The sequence below is a fragment of the Pocillopora damicornis genome, chromosome 7, assembly GCF_964200805.1.
Source record: "Pocillopora damicornis chromosome 7, jaPocDami1.2, whole genome shotgun sequence".
Taxonomy (NCBI): Eukaryota; Metazoa; Cnidaria; class Anthozoa; order Scleractinia; family Pocilloporidae; genus Pocillopora; species Pocillopora damicornis.
The window spans coordinates 9841261-9865412 of NC_142676.1; the positions used below are offsets into that span (position 1 = coordinate 9841261).

At 40.2% G+C, this 24152-nt stretch overlaps 2 protein-coding genes and 2 pseudogenes across 3 annotated transcripts; 2 read left to right on the plus strand and 2 right to left on the minus strand.

Annotated features, from left to right (window-relative positions):
• Window positions 1-949: 949 nt before the first annotated feature.
• On the minus strand, window positions 950-4312 carry LOC113671295 (uncharacterized; annotated as a pseudogene). Its single transcript, XR_016188809.1, has 6 exons — window positions 4301-4312; window positions 4072-4186; window positions 3412-3564; window positions 3193-3235; window positions 2826-2952; window positions 950-1628 (listed from the first exon to the last, which is right to left on the minus strand). The product of XR_016188809.1 is annotated as an uncharacterized LOC113671295 (transcript).
• A 2466-nt stretch (window positions 4313-6778) lies between these two features.
• Window positions 6779-9762, minus strand: LOC113671294 (putative skeletal organic matrix protein 5; annotated as a pseudogene).
• Window positions 9763-11506: 1744 nt separating this feature from the next.
• On the plus strand, window positions 11507-13579 carry LOC149042462 (uncharacterized). The gene has a single exon (XM_089213599.1). The coding sequence runs from the start codon at window positions 11507-11509 to the stop codon at window positions 13577-13579; it is 2073 nt and encodes a 690-aa protein (XP_089069725.1).
• Window positions 13580-13597: 18 nt separating this feature from the next.
• On the plus strand, window positions 13598-16340 carry LOC149042463 (uncharacterized). Its single transcript, XM_089213600.1, has 2 exons — window positions 13598-14809; window positions 15021-16340. The coding sequence occupies exons 1-2, from the start codon at window positions 13598-13600 to the stop codon at window positions 16338-16340; spliced, it is 2532 nt and encodes an 843-aa protein (XP_089069726.1).
• The last annotated feature ends 7812 nt before the right edge of the window (window positions 16341-24152 follow it).

Genomic DNA, 24152 nt, shown 5'->3' on the forward strand with positions numbered 1-24152 from the left:
AAATCCCTATTGTACCAATTAAAGTTCATATCCAAAGCATGTGAAATCCGTTTTCACCGTTATATTAAGTTACCAAGAATTTCAGTATTTTTATGTACTCAAATCCGCAATACAGGTTCATACTTAAATACGGGAGAAGAAAATGACTATTAACAGAAATTGATTGAACCCTCTCGAAAAAACTCCCCTGCCGTAGTTAACTTAGCTAATCAAACACAATACTACGAGGTTGACACAAAACCTTTCCTTTATTTTTGAGAGGTAATGTATGTATTTACAAAACAACATTTGGATGTGTTAAGACTGCTTTTAATACACTTACTTCTGAAACGTTACCTTCAGTCACCATACCTCTGATCATGAATCTGCGTTTGCGTTCTGAGTTTATATTGGCTACCCTTGCAAAAAGGTACCTTAGCAAAAGTACCTATGATTACTCACACATTCATGCAACATAGCAAATACTAATACCACTGCCCAAACATTGTCTAATCCAAAGTTGCCGTGTATCGTGGGTTTGAATACCTATACCTCTAAAATACTTCCTAGCGTAAAGGCTAATGCACTCTTCCTCAAAATCCTTAACTTTGAAACGTTTTAATTTCGCGCTCGGGCTATTCAAGGTTTTATCTATCTTAGCTTAAATCTCGTTCATCTCTTAAAAAAGAATTATCCATGAGATGCTAAATTTATCTAACGGTTCTGATAGTGCGATTTTAAAATGATTTGTATGTTGTCTCTGGTGGTGGTATATAATTTTGCTCCTCGGACCTATGCTAAGCGTCAGCATGTGTACATGGAGAGTTTCGTTATAACAATGATGCCCACCGTAACTGGATTTATCTCTGGTTATTTCAATTTGTAATTTAAGCTGTCATCATGACAGTCTTAGCTCCATTTGGAAATACTGTTTTGTGTTAGTTATCCCTAGAACAATGTTTTTTAGACTTTGAAAGATGTTAGTGCTTATCATACAGAGCACAAATAGCCATATGGTGTGTAGCGAAGTATGTATTCTTGTGTTGATAATCGTGGTTATTGATGCTAATAAATGGTGATATCATATAACATGGTATAAACTCTTCTCTCTCCTCATTGCACAAAGATGTATCCCATGGCTTTAATGTGTCTTTCTCCATTATCAAGAAGTTTGATGCGTGCATCGATTCCACACGTGTTTTTGTTATCGTGTGGCCCTCCTGTACCAAAACCGATTCTGGAATCAACATCAAGGCAATTATTATTGTTGTTGGCGACAATGCCAATTCTTGCTCGGGAAGCTTTATGCTTCCAGGAAGAAATCTCCGGTTCGACATTGAACCCTTCTTTGTTACATTTAGGCTGTAAAGAGGGCCTTGTGGACCAATCAGCGACTTCCACGTGTCACGACCCAATGAGGTAGAGCGGTAGTGTCCGTCAGAAATCATTGAGTGCAGTGAGTCAGCCTGCATGCTGATGACAACGAACCTGAGCTGTTGGTCGACCTTCATACCAAGACAAATTTTGGCGAACGAAGTGTTCCAGTAGGTCGGTAACTTGGTTTCCTCTTGGTCAAACCCAGTCTCTCCTCCAGGAAGGTTGTATTCTTTCTTGTTTCCCCAAAAATTGGAATCATAATGAAAAGTTTGCTTATTAGGAATAGAAGAGAATCATCTTTGAGTAGACATGAAATACAAGTAAATAAGGGCCCTGACGCACTGGGCAAAGTTTTGTTTATTTTGCGAAAAAATCTGTCATCAGTTCCCTGAGACAAGTGCGCCCGGTGATTTTTAGATCTACCAAATTTTGTCGAGGCTTACCAAACTTCAAAGAAGCCGTCGTCCTGCCTCCGAGCAGGACAAATTTTTGTCAGGCATGAAATCTGACAGATTTGTCAATTTACACGCCATGATTTGAAGGAACATGTTAATCAAGAAAATTTTATCTCTATTTTTAGTCAGAGTATTTCAATCCGAAGCCCACCGAAATTATTTCTTTGGTGTGCGGCAATCAAACGGTGAAGATGGCAGATTCGTACCTCGATATGCTACATAATGATCCTTACTCAGAATAAAACTATTACGGTTCCCAAGTCCACGTTCCAGCTGCATCTCCAGGGCCAAGTACTGTTCAATTTATATCGGCTAAAGTAGTCGACAGCACTTTCTTTTGGAGCCTTATTTTTTTTTTTGTGTCCCATCGACGGCGCCTGCTATGTTTGGTAGATCCGAAAGTTCTTCGAACGTTGCGATGGAGGCTCTTGTCTCATGTGATTGACACGTGTGATTAACAAATATTTTGCTGTGTCTCAGTGCGCAGAGACAGATTTGGCAGAGACAAATTTTGTCGAGATTTTTGGTAGGGCCAGACAAATTCTGCGGTCAGTCCAGTGCGTTCGGACCCTAAGCTGTTCAAAACGTCCCACCAGTGTCAAAGAAAATCTGAGCCAGCATAAACTCATTGGAAAGACAGCGGTGTTAAACCGATCATAAATAACGTTTAACACAAACCGATCGATCATTGATAACCTTTGACATTTTAACGTAAAACAATGAAAGAGAATTCCTGGAGGGGACTATAAATACTATTTTAAGAATCAAGAATTAACAATTCACAATTAAAGTCATATCGCAAACATGAGCCTCATCAATATATAATTGTTTGTAGTCTCAATTGCAGAAGTGTAGAACTTACAGGGAACCGGTGTAGCTTGAGTTGGGGTAAATTACAGCAGACTGGAAATCTTTAGTGGCCTAGACTTTTTTAAGCGCTCAAGCCGTGAATTAAATCTTTCGATCTCTTGTTTTCGGCTTAGCTAAAGAAAGAAATTGATTTTAAAAAATGACCTTGTTCCCATCAATTTTCATAACAGGGGTCCAAACTCCACCTCCACACCCAAAATCGCCCACGTGACAGAAAACAGAAGTTTGAATTGAGTCGATAAGAAGCGTAGCCACACCACTGGCGTTTATTCTGTGAAAAAAAAAGAAAAGAAAAAGGAGAAAGAGAGGACGAGAATATAATAAAAAAGACTTCTGTAATCATTTTTTGGAATATTACACTTAAACCGAAATTATCGTTTCTACTGTAATAGTAAATTTAAAATTGGCCAAAGCGAGGTAAAACAAATATTTTTATCAACTTGCACTTCTCTTTAATTCGACAACTTTCATTATGGTATCAAGTAGAAAGACAGTTTCGTGATGAACTTACAATTTCTTTTCATAAGCTTCCCTGCAGCTGGAAACAGTAACTCCTGAAAAAAAAAAAGCGAGTCAAACAAAAGAAAAAGAAAGAGCAAGAAAAAAATTAAGAAAGTGTGATACTATATTAAAGCTTGCAAAAAATTGAGAGGAAATGTTATGCGTAGATGTCGTTCAGAAACATACACTGAAGATGAGTTTAGGCTGACCTATATTATGGCACAAATACCTTTACAAGTCCGTCCGTCTCCAGAATATCCAGGTTTACATTTGCAGTTATAAGATCCTTTGATATTGTTGTAAACAGCATTGGCACTGCACCTATTCTTTTCTGTAGCACATTCGTCAATATCTTTATTTTTATATATATATTTGTATGTATATGGTCAAACCAGTAATCAGTGCTTATCCACGCTTAATGCAAGGTCCACATAATAAGGTGGTTGTATTTAAAAAGACTGAACTTCATTTCATCTCATAATTTGACCACTTGATGTATAACTAATCGCTCAAAAATACTACTGATACTGACATCGGGAGATAAACATGAAGTATATTTTACTTAAGATTTTTATTTTTACGTGAGTTGTTTCGTGTTAAAGAGACCCTTTCATACAGGTGGAAGAATACAAATAGGCCGTTGGAACTCAGTTAAAGCTGACGACCACCACTTTATAGAGAAGAAAACTACAATAAGTATGAGGAAAAAGTCTGAGACCTTTATAGCCGACCACTTACCACAGGGTGACCACTTAACACAGTGCCGCTCAATACAGCTCTGACTATATTATTGATCTCAATTATAATCGCAGCTGCTGTTGATTTTGCCTGCGCAAAGTTACACTTTAATCTCAAAGACGGTGATTTACGTATCGAGAAAATAATTTACCTTCATCACAGATCTGACCCTTGAATCCAGCAGTACACAAACAGCGATAACCTTTGTCAGCGTAACCGCTGTGACAAGTGGCGTTATTCTTGCAAGGATTTGTTACACAGATATTCTGACATAAAAGAAAAAAAAACATATAGAAAGATGCCGACAGGCATATCGTTTAGAAAATCATGCTTTCAATGATATCCAACTTATTTCCATCCTATAGTTTTGCCAGCTTTACAACAGGTAGCATGTTATTCTCAAATTCCGATCTACTATTGAATGTGAAGTTGAGAACCTCTTAAGTACATTGCGATGTTGTTAAACAGTTGTAAATGCTCAACGCAAATCCTCACCGCTGTCCTATCGAACACCTGTTTACAAACTTTTAAGGCAGGGTTTAAGTGGCACTTGCCTCTACTCCTCGGTAAATGTATCTTTGATCCTCGACCAGGTCGTTGCTTTTTCCTACGTGAGTGACATCATTTAACTCACATCTGTGTGTTCCATCATTTCCTTTCGGTTTTATTTCGATATTATAACTGACACAGTTTGGTTCCATGAAACATCGCATCGCACATAACTCTCTATCCTTGACGTCATTAACTTGAATCACATGGTTCACCAGGCGTTGACCGTCTAACATTCTTGAGTTCTTGAATTCCAAATAGCGGCATTTTTCTGAGTCAGAGGGAAATTTCTCTATTGCTTTGTGACTTTTTTTTTAAATTTAATAAATCTTATCTTTTATTAAGCATTGAGCTAGAAAAGACATATATTTGCTATGCCAGCGTCAGGAAAAGATATATAGTTTTAGTAACTTGACGAGTAATTTAGTAAAGCGCTTAACGCAAATACTGTTTGTATGATAACTTCAAAATAGATTTCTAGAAATTTTGAGAAATTTCTAGAAAGTTATAATAGGTTTATGATGTAATACTACCAAACCAGTTGTGTTGTAAGCCTCCTTAACGTTATAGAATACTTTGCAAATTTATATAAGGACTAAGTCGTGTAGTAGTGAGACAGGCAAACAATGGAGGCCTTAACATATCACACTTCAATCTCATCGAGAGAAAGAAACTATGCTTTATTTCAGATGTGCAATAAAATCACCAAAATTCAATTTTAGGTTTTAGTTACGGGGATTCTATTGCAAACACTCCACAACTAGAGCTAAATATTCCACGACACAGCGAAAGCATGTCGGTAAGATTTAGCCATCCTTACTAGACCTGGCACCTTACATTTTCCAGCTCTTTGAACTGAACATCAGAAACTAAAATGGGGTTGAGGCCTGTCACTTTGTTCATATATTCATATGTTTTACAACTTTGATGCAGATGAAATTATAACTGAAAGAGAACCAAAGCAAGAAACTGTTTTGGTTCGTTTCTATAGAGGCAGTTACGTCAATAATTTCAGTGCATCTGCCGACAGCAAGAACTTAAATTTGTGTTTTAGAGGCTTAACTAATGCAATTGCGGTTATTTTTTTTGTAGACATCAAAGAAAATAAAAAGCTTGCTGCTTAAATGAAACTGGCACTGCACCACGTACTTGCACCGCATTTTCTTTGTTTCATCATCTGTCTAAACCATAAGACTACACAAGGTTAAACACTTTTTGAGTTACATTTGATACTAACCTTCTGAGAACGCGGCACTGAACATCAGAGAGCAAAGGAGAGGTAAAATAACACAGATGCGGAGGGAATGCATAAAAAGGAGTAATTTTGAGAACTGCTCCATAATTCTAGATGTAATGGAGTTCTTTACACGTTAAACGCAACGTACTAACATACTGATAATCGGATCAATACTAATTTGCTGTGTTTTACGTCCGAATAAAATATTACGTGTCTTTCTCTCAAATCATCAATTCTTAATGGAGATGGACAATAGAAAAATTTTTTTTTCTTAAAAGCGTCCAGGTCAATTAACTTTGAACACCGCATGCCTGTTATGAAAAGCTCTATCCCCATATATTTATATATATATTTTTCTTCCATTTGAAATTCAAATGTTGAAATAGTTTACATAATAATTGAGAGTGTTGTTATTAATATTCATTCGGATTGGCATCAACTTGCTGCTGACTGATAAACATCTCAAAGTTGGTCATAATACAAGGAGCTGATATTCGATGAGATTAACATCTTTAACTTCTACAAATTCCGATAAAAATTCCAAAATATCATTCAAAATGTCGAATGAGAGGGGTAAAAAGTTACCTCTGGTTAATATGGGGTAACGAGGTCAGGTATTAGAAGCATCCCTTCCATAAATATTATAAATTCTCATCACTACGTTTGAAGTTTTGTAAAGATGAACAAAAAAACCTAGCCCTATCCGCCTGACGTTAAGAAATTCACTGATTAATAAAAAATAAAGAGTGAAAAGAACCTCTTTTAGACTAAAAAAATAGCAGTGTTTCACACAATGTTTTGGTAAATTAATTTATCTTTGGTTATTGCAATGAAAATATTTAAATGGCATCAAGATATTCTCGGCTCCTGAAGAGTTATCTTCTGAATATCTTTATAAAAAATTACAAACCTAAGTTATTGTGTGTAACACTCAGTAAGGATAGTTCAGGTGTATGAAATTATCATTTTCATTGTTTTGTTGATGTCAGGAGACGACGGTAGTTTTTCTTGTGCATAAAAGTGGTGCCGGTGACAACGTTCGTTACCACATGTATATAGTTTTTCTTTCCCGTTACTGTACCAAGATGTATCCCATAGCTTTGATGCTTCTCTGCCCATTATCTAGTGTATGCCCGGAAGCATGGATTCCACATGTGTTGATGTCGTCATGCGGCCCCCCTGTTCCAAATCCGATCCTGGAGTCAACATCACGGCAATTATTTTGTTTGTTAGCGAAAATACCGATTCTTGCTTTAGAAGCTCTACTCTTCCAAAATGCACTTTCCGGTTCAAGATTGAATCCTTCTTAGTTACAGTAACGCTGTAGGGAGCCCTGTGAACCAATCAGCGACTTCCACGTATCACGACCTAATGAAGTGGGGCGGTACTGCCCGTCAGCGATCAGTGAGTACAGAGAGTCAGCCTTCGTGTTGATGAGGATGAACCTGAGCTCTTGGTTGATCTTCTACCGAGACAGATCTTGGAGAAGGAAGTGTTCCAGTAAGTCGGTAATTTGGTCTCCGCTGTATCAAATCCAGTGTTTCCCGCAGGAAGGTTATATTCTGACTTGTCTCTCCAAAAATCAGAATCCTAATGAAACGGTTGCTGATCACAAGTAAAAGAGAATTATCTTTAAGTAAAAGGTAAGGATAAAGAAACCATGAAGCTACAGCAACCAGTCAGTAGGATCAAAATGAAGTCAGTAGAAACTCAATAGTTTTCCTCGAGTCTGATAAGCCGAAAGGGTGATGAGAGTTTTAAATCATTTTAATTTTGAATAAGATTTGACACTTGATAAAAATAAATGATCCTTCAGAATTGTATTCTTCTAAAATTTTATATTGCCTTGCGTCCAAATACGTCATTAATAAATTTTCAGTGTGTTTGAACTTTCTTAGAAGCAAATCTTTTTACATTTGAAATGAGTCCTAAATGCTATTTCAATAAATTAAGGATGACCAAATTATCTTTATTAAAAAAAATAACTCTATGATTTCCTTAAAAAAAATATCCATAATTTGAAACGAATACTCCTTCTTTTGTTTTCTTTTGTCCATGACGTCCAAATTTATCTTTAGTTTGAAAGAGACCACGAAATTAAACATTTTAACACAATGTGGTAAAAATAAATAAATAAATAACAGACCATAACATCCGACGGACGAAAACCCAGCAAGGAGAAGGCGCTGTTGTGGTTGGGGAGATGTAAACGAAAGGCATATTACTAACATGTTATCTTAAAGGCCTAATTTTTCATAACTCCAAAATCTGACCCAGTTAGTCTAATAGCTTCTTAACAAAAACTTAGGACAGACCTTGTTGCCATCAATCTTCATAACAGGGGTCCATATTCCATCACCACATCCTACATCCCCCACGTGACAGAAAACGGGAGTTGGTTTTGAGTCGATATGGAGCGTAACGATGCCACTCTCGCTCAGTCTATCAAAGATAAACAATTTAAAATATACATGTATATACATATATATATATATATTTTTTTGTATATGTATATTTATATACATATATATATTTATAGTAATAGTAATCAGTGGCTAAATCAGTAACACAACAGCTGGAAAAAACTAGAAAAAAATCACCATATTTTTTCTTTTTTTCTTGCCTTAAAATCTTTACCACTCTATGTGAGATGAACTTTGTCGTTTATTTTCAAATGTAGCACTTACATCTGCCTGTCATAGGCTTCCTTGCAGCTTGAAACCGCAACCGCTGCAGTAAAAAAGGATTTGAATTTTTAAACTTTATAAAGTTTAAGAAGTCTCACTGAAAAATTTAAATTTTAATATTGCATCAGCACCGCAGCTGTACCCTCCTGTAACACATTCGTCAATATCAGGAAATGCAACACATAGACGTTTGATTACAATTATAGTGTTTTTAAAGCAACCACTGTTTTTCTGTGGCGTTTATATGTACAAATAAATTTCAAAAGTGGGAAGTCCACGTATTGAATAGTTTTACCTTCATCACAAGTCTGACCCTTGTATCCAGCAGTACACAAACAGCGATAACCTTTTTTGGTGAAACCGCTTTGACAAGTTGCGTTGTTTTTGCATGGAGTTTTTTTACAGTTACTCTGACATAAAAATTAAAAATATATGTATTTGCAAAAATAATAACAACAAAGAAAAGAACAGCGGTGACGGTTGATAGAAGAATAATAATAAAAAGAAGAAGAAGAAGAGGAGGAAGAGGAAGAGGAAGAGGAAGAGGAAGAGGAAGAGGAAGAGGAAGAGGAAGAGGAAGAGGAAGAGGAAGAGGAAGAGGAAGAGGAAGAGGAAGAGGAAGAGGAAGAGGAAGAGGAAGAGGAAGAAGAAGATGAAGAAAAAGAAGAAGAAGAAAAAGAAGAAGAGGAAGAGGAAGAAGAAGGAGGGCGAAGACGAAGATACAGAAAAATGAACGATTACAAAACAAACGAAGATCCGTTTACGGTATGAAGATAGTTAATGATATTGGCTTGACAACAGGATTTGAAATTTATTTGATGGGAACATTTCGCGATTTGTTATGTATTTCGCTAAGCAATACGAAATCCACAAATGTTTATTAAAAAGGTGCATAAGTGGTAAACAGTTTAAATCAACTAGAGAGGACACAAATTTCACTTGCCTCGGCCCCACTGTAAATGTAACTTTGATCTTCAACCAGGTGGTCTTTGTTTCCTGTGTGATCGTGAGTGACATTATTCAGTTCACAAATATATGTTCCACTTCTTTGGTTTCCAAGATTATAACTGACACAGTTTGGTTCCATGTAACAAAGCAGTTCACACAATTCTCTGTCCTGAACACCATGAACTCGGATCAGATGGTTTCTTAAGCGTTGACCTTCAATATTATTAGCGGGGTTGAATACCAAATGGCGGCATGATTCTGGGACAGAATGATTTAAAAGAAACAAACAAATAAATCAATATTTCACTTCCAAATACGGTTTATAGCAAACCGAAAGAAATGAATCCTGTTCTGTCACGCGTGTCACGCGTGTCACGCGTCTAGCGTTACCACACAGTTTAGCATTGTAGCAAGGTATCATGGTATTGATTTTCCATGTGATTTAGGGATTGTCATTGTATTGTCGTGCTCGCTGGTGAAAACCCTTTCTCGTTTCACCGCGAAAATTTACTTCGAATAAATCTGGTTACACTGACTGATGAAGGATTTACGTCTCTTTTGTTACGGTGAGCAAACTTATGGATCAGGGTCCAAAGGATCAGAACAGTGAAACGAGAGACCTTTCGCCAGCCGACGAAGGCGATAATCATGATAATGTCAACCTCATGGATATGGAACTCGAGCCACAATTAGAAGACGAAATTCCCAGTGCAGCTGACCTTCTGGCAGGCGCCTTTAATATTTCATTCGCTACTTACGAAGCAGACCTTGAAACCTCGAGGAAAACTACTCGGCCAGCCGAAATCGACACGCTTCCATTCGTAAACAATGTGAACCAAGATGGCGTCGAGCAAAAGGAGGATTCCACGCGGCCGAGACGAGTTTCGAAACCCAGCGTCAAACTGATAGCCAACAGACTTCAGACAGATACGTCGAAGCTCGAAAGGTTATGGCAAGCAACTGCCCGAACGATTTCTCAGCTCCAGGGAACTCCGGACTCCGTCGAAGCTCTTCGTAAAGCAGTAGGAGATTTACGCTCGGCGTTCAACGAATATCAGCTCGTTTGGGTCTCTTTGATGGACTTCACGGCGTACGCCAGCTCGCCCGAACAACGTCAGGAATGACAAACGTTGGAGGAAATCATGAGGACTCGAAAAGAAATCGTTCAAGCAGCAATACAGGAAGGAATAGATCGCAAAAATGATCTTCTACAAGAATTAGGGTCGGCTTGTTCTGGGTCGCGTGCTTCTAAGACGTCAATTTCATCTAGTGCGCTACGAGCCCATGCGAGAGGCGAGGCGGACGCAGCATTGAAAAAGGCCGAAATGCAAAGGAAAATAAATGAACTTCAGTCTAAATCTGCGATGGCTCTTGAACTTGAAGAGAAGAAAAGACGAGAAGACGAACTGGCCTTTGCAAGGAGAAAACGGGCAGAGCAAGCGCGCCTGGAATCCTTACGCGTCGAACAAGAGGCAGCTGCAGCGGTGGCGCGAGCCAAGGCCATTGATGAGGAGCTCGGGTTCGGTAATGAGTATCAGCTACCAGATCTACCCGTTGAAGAACCCCGTAAGCGTGTTGAAGAATTTATCAGCAGCCAACTGGGGGAATCTAGTCCTCGTGGTCAAAAACCTAGCGCACTACGATTCACCGCCCCGGGTTTCACGGCTAACTTGATTAAGGAGGAAAAGCCGCGACGCCAAGAACTTAACACACCACGCTTTACCGTCCCTGGTTTCCCGGCTAAGTCTGTCAAGAAGGAAAAGCAAGATCCTCTAGAGGAGCTGAACCCAGGAGCATCGCCCTCAACCCCTAGCCAAACCGTAAAATTCTCCAATCCAGCTGACTGCATGGAATGTTTTATTCAGTTTATGGCTCGAAGGGAGCTGATTGCCAAAAAAATCGAAAAATTTGACGATCGTCCGGAAAACTTCAATACTTGGAAGGCAGCTTTCAAGAATATGACAAATGATGTAAACATCACTGCAAGTGAGGAGTTAGCCCTAATGTTGGAGTACACCACTGGTGAGTCCAAAAGACTTGTGCAACGGCTACGCAATGCTTACGTAGAGAATCCGACTGCGGGGGTATGAGAATCCTGGAAAAAGCTGGGCGAACGTTTTGGCTCGACCGCAGTTATTACCAATGTGCATCTGAACAAACTCACAATGTTCCCTGTGTTGGCATCCAAGGACAACAAAGGTCTGCAAGAATTGGGGGACTTACTGTTAGAGTTGCGGTGTGCAAAAGAAGATGGTGGTCTTGCAGGCCTCAAAATCCTTGATGAACCCGCCTTCCTGAAACCAGTGCTCGCGAAGCTACCGGAAGAACTCCAAGGAAGGTGGCAAAGGCACGCATACCGTTTCAAATCACAGCATGGTGTTGACTACCCCCCTTTTAGGGAGTTTGCCTCTTTCATTCAAGAGATTGCACAAGAACGGAATGATCCATTCTTATCCATGGAGAGTCACTTGGAGAAATTTCCTGTCAAGCCTCTTGTCAAACCTCCAATCGAACCTACTGATGACCCACCTTTCGGACAAGGCTTCACAGCATTTAGGACTGACATCACAGACCCTGCACTCAAGAGCTCAACTAACCGGGACCCTGCAAGATGGTGCGTCATTCACAAATTATCGCATCCGCTTAGCAAATGCCGTGCCTTCAGGGCCGTGCCCCTCACTGAAAGGAAGAATTTGCTTAGCCAACACCGAATCTGCTTTCATTGCCTTGCCACAACTAATCACCTAGCAAAGGATTGTGCGACCCAAGTCAAATGCTCTGAGTGTCACAGTGATAAACATGTTACAGCATTACACGCGGGACCCCCCAGCAAACCAGCAGAAGAAGTAGAGCTGAAAGATGCCCACCAGTACGGCGGGGAGCCTGCAGTGACATCTAGCTGCACAAAGGTGTGTGGAAACACAATGGGAGGCAAGTCTTGTGCAAAGATATGTCTTGTGAGCATCTACGCAAACAGTCAACCTGAGAACAAAATTAAGGCATATGTGGTCATCGATGATCAAAGCAACTGTTCGCTCGCCAAGCCAAAACTGTTTGATCTGCTGAACCTGGGTGGGAAGGTAACACCTTACACGCTAAAAACGTGCTCAGGGACAAGTCAGGCCATGGGAAGACGCGCCCACAACCTTGTTATCGAATCCTTTGATGGCACGCAGAGTCACACGCTGCCCATCCTCACTGAATGCAACGCTATTCCAGACAATAGAGAAGAAATTCCAACTCCCGCAGCGGCCAGAGCCCATCCCCATCTGGAAGCTATCGCTGAGAAGATCCCTGAGCTAGACCCAGAAGCTGAAAATCTCCTGCTCGTCGGAAGAGACGCACCGCCCCTTCACAAAATTCATGAATCGCGAAACGGACCCAGGAATGCACCATGGGCTCAACGCCTCGATCTGGGATGGGTGGTGTTAGGAAACGCCTGTATGGATGGCGCTCATAAGCCCACTGAGATCTCATCTTACAGGACACAAGTTCTCGATAATGGTCGACCCTCCTTTCTGCTACCATGCAGCAACCGGCTTTATGTTAAACATGGTTCACATGCAGACTTCACAACTTATTTGGAAACTAGTCAAAAGAAAGGAACTTTCTTCAAAGGGAGCTTTGAAGATGGACTGGGAGACAATGTCTTTTCATGCACTAATGATGACAACAGACCAGGAATGTCAGTGGAGGATCGGAAGTTCATTCAAATCATGAACAGTTCATTAGCCAGGAACGAATCTGGTAGCTGGGAGGCGCCCTTACCTGTCCGTGAGAAATTTAACAAGTTTCCCGACAATCGAGAAGATTCAGTCAAGCGCCTGAGGTCAACTAGACGAACACTTGACAAAAAACCGTTGATGAAACAGCACTACTTCGACTTCATGCAGAAATTGCTCGAAAAAGGTCACGCGGAACCTGCACCAAAAGCAGAATTAAGCCCTTCTAGCCCATGCTGGTATCTTCCTCACTTTGGAGTGTACCACCCCCAAAAACCAGATAAAATTCGTGTGGTTTCTGATTCTGCAGCAGAAACCAAAGGAACATCCCTGAACAAGGCCTTGCTCTCAGGACCAGACCTCACAAACAACCTACTAGGCATCCTGTTACGCTTCCGTCAGGACACTGTGGCCTTTGTGGCGGACATTGAACAAATGTTCCACTCCTTCCTAGTTCAAGAACAACACAGGGACCTGCTGCGATTTTTCTGGTACAAGAATAACGATCCAAACTAAGAGCTAACTGAGTACCGTATGAAGGTTCATGTCTTTGGAAACACCTCCTCAGCAGCAGTAGCCACCTTCTGCCTTAGAAAAACAGCTGAAGTTGGAGAGCAAGAATTTGGTTCAGATGCAAAGGACTTTGTGTACAACAATTTCTATGTCGATGACGGGCTGAAGTCTGTGGCCAAACCCGCTGAGGCCATTGACCTGTTAACTCGCACAAGAGCCATGTTAGCCAGAGCAAATCTCCGTCTACATAAGATAGCATTCAGTCATCCAGAAGTGACTCATGCCTTTCCAAGAGAAGATCAAGCCTCTGACCTCCGCGACCTAGATTTCTCACTGGATACTGTGCCAATTCAGCGTGCATTAGGGGTGCTATGGGACATATCAGCAGACGCATTCACCTTCAAAGTTTCTCTGGAGAAGAGGCCATTTACAAGACGAGGTGTGCTCTCCGTCCTCAATAGTCGGTATGATCCACTGGGACTTGCAGCTCCAGTTACTGTTAGAGGGAAGCTCCTCCTTCGATCCATGATGGCCAATCTCAGCAACCTTCATCCAGAAAGCTGGGACGAACCGTTGCCGGAAGAGCAAAGGCTGGCCTGGGAAGCATGGTGCAAGGCTTTGCAAGCTCTAACGCTTCTGAGGGTCCCTCGTTGTTACACAGTAGTTTCATCTACAGGAGTAAAAAAACAGGAGCTGCATACCTTCTGCGATGCGTCCAATAACGCCATTGGAGCAGTCTCGTACCTCAGAACTGTCCAACACGATGGAAGCATCCAAGTGTCTTTCGTCTTTGGCAAGGCGAAGCTGGCCCCATCTCATGCCACAACCATCCCTCGTCTCGAGCTGTGTGCGGCCGCACTTGGCATCGAAATCACGGAGCTCATCAACCGAGAGTTGGACATAAAGCCTGATACAGTCTCCTACTACTCTGATAGCAGAGTAGTCCTTGGCTACATTACCAACGAGACGCGACGTTTTTATGTTTATGTCAGCAATCGAGTAGAGCGTATTAGAAAATCCTCATATCCTGAACAATGGTATTATGTACCCTCCCACCGGAATCCGGCTGATCTAGCCACGCGCTCAGTAGATGCCCAGAACCTGAGTGGCAGTACGTGGCATCATGGACCTATCTTTCTTCATCACCAGGAAGCATCTGTCAACACGACTGCCAACCAAGCCTCAGAAACTGCAGAAGATGACCCGGAAGTCCGCCCAGTGTTACAAGCCCTGGTAACTCAAATTCTGCCTCACAAACCTCTTGGGACCAGCCGCTTCTCTAGGTTTTCACAGTGGACAACTCTTGTGAGGGCGATTGGCAGACTTCTCTTCTTTATCCAGTCGCATCGTCAAAAAGACCCTTGAGAAGTCTGGTACCACAGAAAGTATAAAGCTGACACCACATGCTTGTCTTCTAAACAGAGCAAAGTTGTTAATCATACAGAATGTTCAGCATGAAGCTTATGAACAGGAAATCAGCAGTCTCAACAACTCTGATGGGTCACCTAAGACAAGCCCCCTTCTCAAGCTGAGCCCAATGGTTGATAATGATGGACTCGTCAGAGTTGGTGGCCGACTAGAGAGAGCAAGTCTGAGCTATGAGGAGAGCCACCCCTTGATACTGCCGAGCTCACATCACGTCACAAGTCTTCTAATAAAGCATTATCACGAAAAAGTACAGCATCAGGGGCGACATTTCACACTCGGCCTGATCCGAAGCAGTGGCTTCTGGATTGTTGGAAGCAAGCGAGCCGTGAACAGCGCCATTAACAACTGCATTAAGTGCAAGAAGCTGAGGGGTCGGCAGCAGACACAAAAGATGGCCGATCTTCCTATTGATCGACTTACTCCCGCACCTCCATTCAGCTACGTTGGCCTTGACGTCTTTGGACCCTGGCTAATCAGTGCTCGCCAGACAAGAGGAGGAATTGCCAACAGCAAACGTTGGGCTGTACTTTTCACCTGCCTAACCACAAGGGCTATCCATATCGAAGTAATAGAGTCTATGGACACCTCATGTTTCATCAATGCCTTGCGCAGATTCCTGGCCTTGCGAGGACCAGCAGTACAGCTTCGCTCAGACTGTGGTACCAATTTTGTGGGCGCACGAAACGAGCTCCAATCTTGCCTTAACGAGATGGACGACAAAGCCATTCAGTCCTACCTAGCAACTGAAGGCTGCAATTGGATCTTCAATGCTCCTCATGCCTCCCACGTTGGTGGAGTTTGGGAACGAATGATAGGGGTGACCAGAAGGATCTTGGAATCCATTCTTGCTGATCTTGGACCCATACGTCTCACTCATGAAGTCCGCACAACACTCATGGCAGAAGTAACCGCTATAGTGAACGCCAGACCCCTGGTCCCCGTGCCCTCTGATCCAGAAATGCCAGAGATTCTCACCCCAGCCACTTTGCTAACACAGAAGTCCAGAGCCTTGAAATCCATGCCTGGGAATTTCAGCAGCACAGACCTGTACAGCAAGCAGTGGAGGCAGGTCCAGTACTTCGCCAATATGTTCTGGACCCGTTGGCGAAAAGAATACCTGCCGACACTCCAGCCAAGAAGGAAGTGGCAAAACGAAACTAGGAACGTAGAAGAAGGAGATTTGGTCCTCCTTCATTGTAAAGAGTCACCTAGAAACTACTGGCCTCTTGCCCGGATAACCAAGGCTTATGCTTCCGTAGACAGTAAAGTACGCAAGGTTGACCTGGTGACAGCGAAAGACGGCTCCCAGGCCCGTCACTTAGGTTATCCTACTTAGGAGGGAGAAAGATTTCGAGAAAATGAAAACCCCACTTGGATGAACGGTCTAAGTTTTACGAGAGAAAAGTGAACTTTCACAGCTTTGTGCTGGAAATTAGGACATCACTGGACATTTTAATCTAGGACGTTACTGTTTTGTTTAGATATTGTAGTGGTATTTTCTTATACCAGACGGGAGTGTTCTGCCACGCATGTCACGCGTCTAGCGTTACCACACAGTTTAGCATTGTAGCAAGGTATCATGGTATTGATTTTCCATGTGATTTAGGGATTGTCATTGTATTGTCGTGCTCGCTGGTGAAAACCCTTTCTCGTTTCACCGCGAAAATTTACTTCGAATAAATCTGGTTACACTGACTGATGAAGGATTTACGTCTCTTTTGTTACGGTGAGCAAACTTATCGATCAGGGTCCAAAGGATCAGAACAAATCCTAAGGCTGACAAATATTCGTCTATGACAAGGGATGAAAGATTTATAGAAAATTAATCATTTCTTTGGTTCAGAGCCTGGGATAAAAAATTTTTTAAAAATTTAAAAAAATTTATCAAGAAAACAGAATCCAGTGTGGTTGTGGAACTCAGCATCTTCCAAAAGCAGCAATCTAAAGCATTGTGCGCAAAAATTTAAATATAAGAAAGGTTACTATTCTATTACCATTATATTTTTCAAGTAGGCATGCAGTTAGTTACTCTTCTCAGAAGTTTCAGCTTTTAGCATGGAGCTAAATATTCGTCGGGCTGCCGCTGTCAAATATCTTTCGTTTTTTTTTAAAACACTTTCCACCTTAAACAGAATCACTGAGAAAAGCCTCTGTCTGTGTTATGATACGAAATCATCCAAGACGTTAAAAAAAAGTCAAAAAAGATAATAAAACAACCACAAAAACAAAACAGAATGATCCTATTTTGGTAACTAATTCGCTAAACCTAAGACTTTTAACGCCAACTGTGTAAAAGAGAGCTTAAAGGCAGGTAGTTGTATAGTGTTTTTCCCTCGGAGAAGTCATTGAAGAAATTCAGAACACCATCTGATAAAAAGAGAGGAATATACATACATCCAATTCGTAAGAGGAGGAGCCTGTAAAGCGTATGCTCGACTTCGCATTTAAAATTTCTGTGTAAGATAATCTTGAATCTTGCCCCTAAACCAAAACTGGTATTCGACCGATCAAGCTATTAGCATCCTATTCGTTATTTCATCACCTTCGAAAATATGGCACTTAACAAAAAACATATGTATATATGAAGTCGGGATATGGGTAAAAATCAAGAAACTAACCTTCTGACAAGACGGAACCAGTTAGTACAGAACGAAAAAGTAGCAAAATAGAACAGATGCGAAAGACAAACATGACATAAACATAAAAATGCAAGCAGGACTGTTTCGATGTTTAAGATGTTGGAAGGCACTTCACAGTGAACGAAACACACTGTAACTATATGTCATGAATGATTTTCTGAGTTGAAAAATATACAGGTGTTTACCTCTTTGGGCATGAATTCTTAATGATGTTAAACAAAATAACTTTCCTTTTAAAATTGAAAACTCTCGGTTGAAACAGGACTTATAAGCTGTTGTCAGTTATTGAACTTTCCATTTTGCGAAAGTACAAATAATCATTGAATTTGAATACAGCATGTCTACCCAACACCTTTTAACGAATTGACCTCTTAGATAATTATCAAGGATGAATCATTTTTAACACAAAAACTTAAACCGTTGAGTACCCCAATTATTTTTATTCGTTTTAATTGGCGTCGACCTGCTGGGATCAAACAAACCTTTCTAAGTAGTAAATTATAATACAAGAACACACGTCTTTAAGAGTATTAACCTCTTTAATAACCCCAGGTATTGCTACGAAATTCCAATCACATGGCAAAACGTTAAGCAGATCTTTCTTCCCCCTTAATTCTTAATCTTAATTAATGCCGAAGAATTATCTGTCAGGTTGAAAACCACTTTCAAGAATTGCCAAGTCACGTCAACAGTAGGCCTAACACTCTGACTCGTAATATTGATGATAATGACGATAACTATGATAATAATATTAAAAAAAGTAATAGTTACAACATCAGAAACCACAATGATGACAATTTTTCGACTTTAACGCTGCCTCAAAAACTGCTGTTTATGCCTTTTATTTTATTCCTGAAAATGGTTTACAAAATAACGTTATAAGCTACAACAATCAAACAAAAACGTTAACAAAAGTAAAACAACCCTTTCGCGTATAGAATACGTGTTCTAACCTCCCGTGAATACATGCATCTTTTGAATATTGCTTTGCATAAATGATAGTGTTACATCGGTGTGTATGATACTCTGTAAAGATAGATAGCGTGTATTTAGGTATGCATTTAGTTTTTCGCTATTGTTGTTGATGAGGGTGGTGATGTTGACGTTGTTTATCACTACATGTACAATTTTCGCTCGTCACTGCACCAAGATGTACCCCATGGCTTTCAAGAACTTCGACCCATCATCAAGACCGCTTTAATCTGCAACGATTCCACACGCGTTGTTGTCATCATGTGGCCCTCCTGTACCAAATCCAATTCTGGTATCAACATCATTGCAGTTATTTGCATTGTTGGTGATAAAACCGATCCTTGCTTTGGCAGCCTTAAACTCCCAATAAGCTGTCAATGGATAAAGATCGAACCCCTCTCTGTTACAGTAAATCTGCGAGGAGGCCTTTGGACCAGTCAAGGATCTCCATGTGTCACGTCCCAGCGACGTGTTTCGGTATTGCCCATCAGCGATAAGTGAGTACAGAGAGTCAGCCTGCTTGTGGATGACAATGAACCTGAGCTGTTGGTCAATCTTCATACCGAGACAGATCTTGGAGAAGGATGAGTTCCAGTAAGTCGGTAACTTTGTCTCCAATTGGTCAAACCCAGTCTCTCCTCCAGGAAGATTGTATTCTTCCTTGCTGCTCCAGTAATTGGAATCATAATGAAAAGTTCGCTGATTCGAAATAGAACAAAGTTATCATTTAACAGACACGATACAGGATGAATAAACAAGTCGCACATAATGGACAACCCGAACAAAGAAACTTTAAGCTGAAATAAACTCAATGGAAACAACGGTTCTAAATCAAATCTGAATTGGCATAGAAAAAGTTAGCAGTCATACTCAAGATCACATCACAAGTGCTTCTTTATGATATTAATAATTTACCCTCAAATTTCCATTCAGCTTGATTCATAGATTTTTATAATAAGTAATAATCTACTGAGTAATAATCGTGATAGTGTGAGAACCACTGAGGAACCATTATAGCTGAGATTGGGTGAGATTAAAACGGAAGTAACTCCAAACTCGAGCCTAAATTTTCAAGATACACAGATCATGACAGTAATGCACGGAAAATATGTCTTTAGTCACATACCAATAAAAGAGAGAAATCAATGAAATAAAAGATCGAATATCTCACAACCAACAATTTTCCCAACAACAGGCCATGAACCATTTCCACATTTTACATCCCCCAAGTGGAAAAAAAAAAAAAAGAAACGGGCGTCGCAATCCTGAAACCTAGATTTTTTAAATAAACCAAATGTGACATAAATATTCTGATTGTATCTTCTTATTGTCCTTACCAAAAAGAGCAATAGTTAAAACATAAAAATGACAATCATTTATAGAAACTTGCTGCCATCGATCTTCATGAGAGTATCATCCACGTGACAGAAAATAGAAGTTGGTTTTGAGTCGATGTAGAGCGTAACAATGCCACTCTCGCTTAGGTTACAAAAGATGAATCAGATTATAATGAATAAAATGTGATTTAAAATCGTCCCGTGTTTTGCATCTATCAGTTTGGAATACTATTTTCAGTTTAGTTTTCAATTGCTAAAATGAACATAGGCAACAATGACATTATTTAAGTTAGGATAAGTGACGATCTCCTCTTGGGAATTTGCAACTCTCGCTCCAAGATTAAGTTAATTATTAACTTCCTAATATCGTACTTACATTTTGTTCTCATAGGCTTCTTTGCAGCTTGAAACTGTAGCTAAGGGAAAAAGAAAGTCATAAGAACTATCTAACACCATTAAAGTTTATGGGATCATAAAGAAAAGTTATTACGCTCGTTTGAACTCTTACTTTCACTACGTGTAAAGTTGAAGCAGATAAAACTAAATAAGCAATACACCGCACATTCTTTCGGTTTACAAGCATAAGAGACTCCAAAGGATGTTGGAGAACATGAGAAATATTTGAGGCTCTTCGAAATTGTTTATAAGAATGCTACGCTTATGTTGAATTTGATAGCATCATATCTTGCTAAATTAATCCAAACAATTCTAGTTTAAGCCTTTAAAAGGCCGAGTGGCTTACATCTACAGGGGCTTACCTAGTCTCCGTATAATGATTGGATTCTAGTCAAATATAAATATTCCAGCGTTTTGCCTGGATCTCTTTGTACCTGGCTAGTACCAATGCGCCATTTCAAGTTGGGCATGCGCACGTAGATCAACTTTAACCGGCCGCGCACCACTTTACCGCTCAAAAAAGAATACAAGTACTATCACGGAAAATATGGGCTGAAGAATGCAATCGCTTTTGGAAATCTGTAAAGAGAACTCAAGACTTTTCGAACACCTTATTCAATAGCAGTTATTCTTGTGATTAAACACTGATTTTGTTTTGAGCCTAATCAAAAGAGTTATAAGATTCTAAAACGCCATGACTTACTGGATTGCCTGATTTACTACAAGTCCTGTTAAACAACTTGGTTGTGACAGCCTCAAATCATGGTACCTAGCTTTTACAAAGTTAACCCATGCGTAAAAGTTAGACCGCTGTGTACCCGGTTCTCTCTTATACTCTTGGATGGAGAGGGCCCTCGAATGACTATAGTAAGAGTCTTCCCTTAGAACACAGCAACAAAGGCCTGCCAGGTCGTAAGTAAAGAACTTCAACCGGAGACAAATTTCCAACGAGTAGGCCACCGTTAGTTTTTCAGCTGGGGCATATTCAGACACGTGATGCGTTAAGAATAAACTAAAATAAATTATGGATTATGACTAAGGATATCGCTAAATTCACCTTGGCAAGTTCTCCCATCCCCAGAATATCCAGGTTTACAATCACAATTGAACGATCCCCTGGTATTGTTACACACAGCATCAGCAATGCAACTGTGCTCTTCTGTATCACATTTGTCAATATCTAAAAATACGCCAGAGTTTTTTTTATGGTTTTTAGTTCAGCCATTGTGTTTCAGTGGTCTTAGAATTTTCACATAGGTTTTAAAAGTTGTGAATCTACCTATTCGTGTAAACAGTGTTACCTTCATCACAAGCCTGACCCTGGTATCCATCAGAACACATACAGCGGTGACCCTTGTCAGTAAAACCGTTTTGACATTTGGCGTTGTTCTTGCAAGGATTCCTGATACAAGCACTCTGACATACAAAAGCAGTAATCGAAATAACGATATTAAATAATCACTGGATGAGTTTTTTTGTCATATCCAGAATAGCCAAGGTCGAGGCAGGGGTTATCAGACGAAGCCGAAGACTGAGGTTCATAACCCTTACCAAGGAAAAATGTTTTTGCTTCTTTACAGACAACAAGCTAAGCAAAGCTCCCGAACTTGACATGATTACTCGAAGAAATCATGCACCGCGGTCATACATGACAGATTACCCGTGGCCTTGGGTGTCCTTGTCTTGATTATTGTATAATCTGCAGCTATTTGACGTCCTAGTCAATGATTTTGAAAATTCAATGTACGCCCTAGGGCAATCAGAAAAGACATAGCACTGAGTTGAATGTATAATAAATTAGAATAATTGTAACAATGCTAATAATGATCATAAAGATAATCACGATGATACATTAAATTCAATTCAGTTTTTGCAAAAGTTGATGACGTAATTCAAGATGACGATGATAGAAGATTATGATGATGATTAATACTTCGATAGGGGTATGCAATTTGCATGCCGTGCATAATAATACCATTTCTTGCAACCCTTAAATGGTTATTCTTGTCACTCTGCGAAATTGATAAGTCAAAAAAATTATCTATGATTATTAATGGTACTTGCCTCTGCTCCTCGGTAAATGTAATTTCGGTCCGCAATCAGGTTCACTTTGTTTTCTTCATGAGTAGCATCATTCAGTTCACATTTATGTGCTCCATCATTTCCACTAGGTTGCTTTTGGAGATTATAACTGACGCAGTGTGGCTCCATGTAACAAAGCATATCACAAAATTCATTGTTCTTGACGTCGTCAACTCGAACACGTGATTTCTGAGGCGGTGATCATCAAATGCTCTAGCGGACTTTATCTGAGTCGGAGCAATTAAAAATGATATAAATTTATAAAGGGAATGAATTAATATGCATCGCCTTTCTAAGACTAAAGCCATGCAATAGTTATCAACTTTGAAGATTTTCTTTACGAGGCCTACTAGCGTTCAAAAGTTTTATATTTTTTTGTCTCGAGTACGTGATTAAAAAAGATTATAAAAAAGAGTGGTAGCCTTCCTCAGGAGGAATTGAATACTAATTGTCAGTAGAAAAATTTGTGTGTGCACACAGAAAACGAAGGACAGTAAATAAAACAGTGGAGGTCAAACCAGAATATTTATAAAATATTCATTGAAAATGGTTGCTTCGAAATTTTGAAAGATTAACGTTGTTTTATAATTAGTAGTTCACATAGTGTGATCGTCCGGGTGAGTGTAGTTCTCAAAAGAACTGTTGTTGGTGACTGACATTTCGACTACCTGTGCGGAAGTCATCTTCAGAGTCAAGTGAAGAGTAGTCGTCAGTCGATGATGTTATAAAGTTTGGTCTGTTGAACGTGATTGGTCTGTTTAGCCGAGATGTGATTGGCTGGAAGACTCGTGTAGAGTTTGTTAACAGTCATTGGTCGGTTTCGATCCGTCTGTTATTTGTCGGTCTGTTTGTCGGTTTGTTCACGTCGTTAATGAGTCGTTTGTAAGGTGCTGGTAGTTGTTGACATATGTTGAGAGGCGTCTGTTCTAAGTTGGTAAACCAGCTTTCCAAAGTCAGTCGTTGAAAATAGTTTGTACTGTAGGTTAAGCATTTAGCAGAGTCCCAGTCGATTCTGTGATTAGTTTGTCGGTAATGTTCAGAAATGTGATTGTTTACATCACCATTTCTAGTTGTTCGTTTGTGTTCAGTTAGTCGCGTGTTAAGGTTTCTACCAGTCTCACCAATGTAGGAGGCCTGGCAGTCGGAGCATTCGATCTTATAAATCGCTCCCTGTCTGTTGTTGGGTTCGTCTTTGTCTTTAACGTTGGTCAGTAAATGTCGTAAAGTAGTAATAGGCTTGTGAGCCACGCGAATGTTGTAAGGTTGTAGGATCCGCGCGATAGCCTCAGAAGTGCGTTTGTTGTAGGGTATAGTGGCTGTTGTCGTGACAGATGTGGAGTCCCGGTTAGTTCCTGTAGTGTCGGTCACCCTGAGAGTGTTTCGTCTAATGAAGTCAGTGTTGTAGTTGTTTTTGTCAAAAACACGGTCAAGGTACTTGTTTTCGTCAGATAAACTGTCCGACGTGTTGCAAACAAGTTGCGCTCGTCTTGTCAATGTCTTGATAGTCGTAGCTTTGTGGGAAGTCGGGTTGTAGGATGATTCGTCAAGTAATCTGTCGGTATGCGTTCGTTTATAATTAGTGTTAGACAGACGGCTGTAAAGGATATGATCTCAAGCTCTTTTGGTTTATGGTCATTCAGAAAACGTTAAAGATAGATTATTGGTGATCTATTTCATAAAGGCAGCATTATGCTCAGCCCTGAGTTTTTAAAATTACCGGAA

Coding starts and splice junctions, on each gene's coding strand:
- LOC149042462 (XM_089213599.1), top strand. CDS start 11,507: ATGTTCCCTGTGTTGGCATCCAAGGACAACAAAGGTCTGCAAGAATTG.
- LOC149042463 (XM_089213600.1), top strand. CDS start 13,598: ATGAAGGTTCATGTCTTTGGAAACACCTCCTCAGCAGCAGTAGCCACC. Junction 14,810..15,020: donor GCCCAGTGTTACAAGCCCTG/GTAACTCAAATT, acceptor TTAATCATACAG/AATGTTCAGCATGAAGCTTA.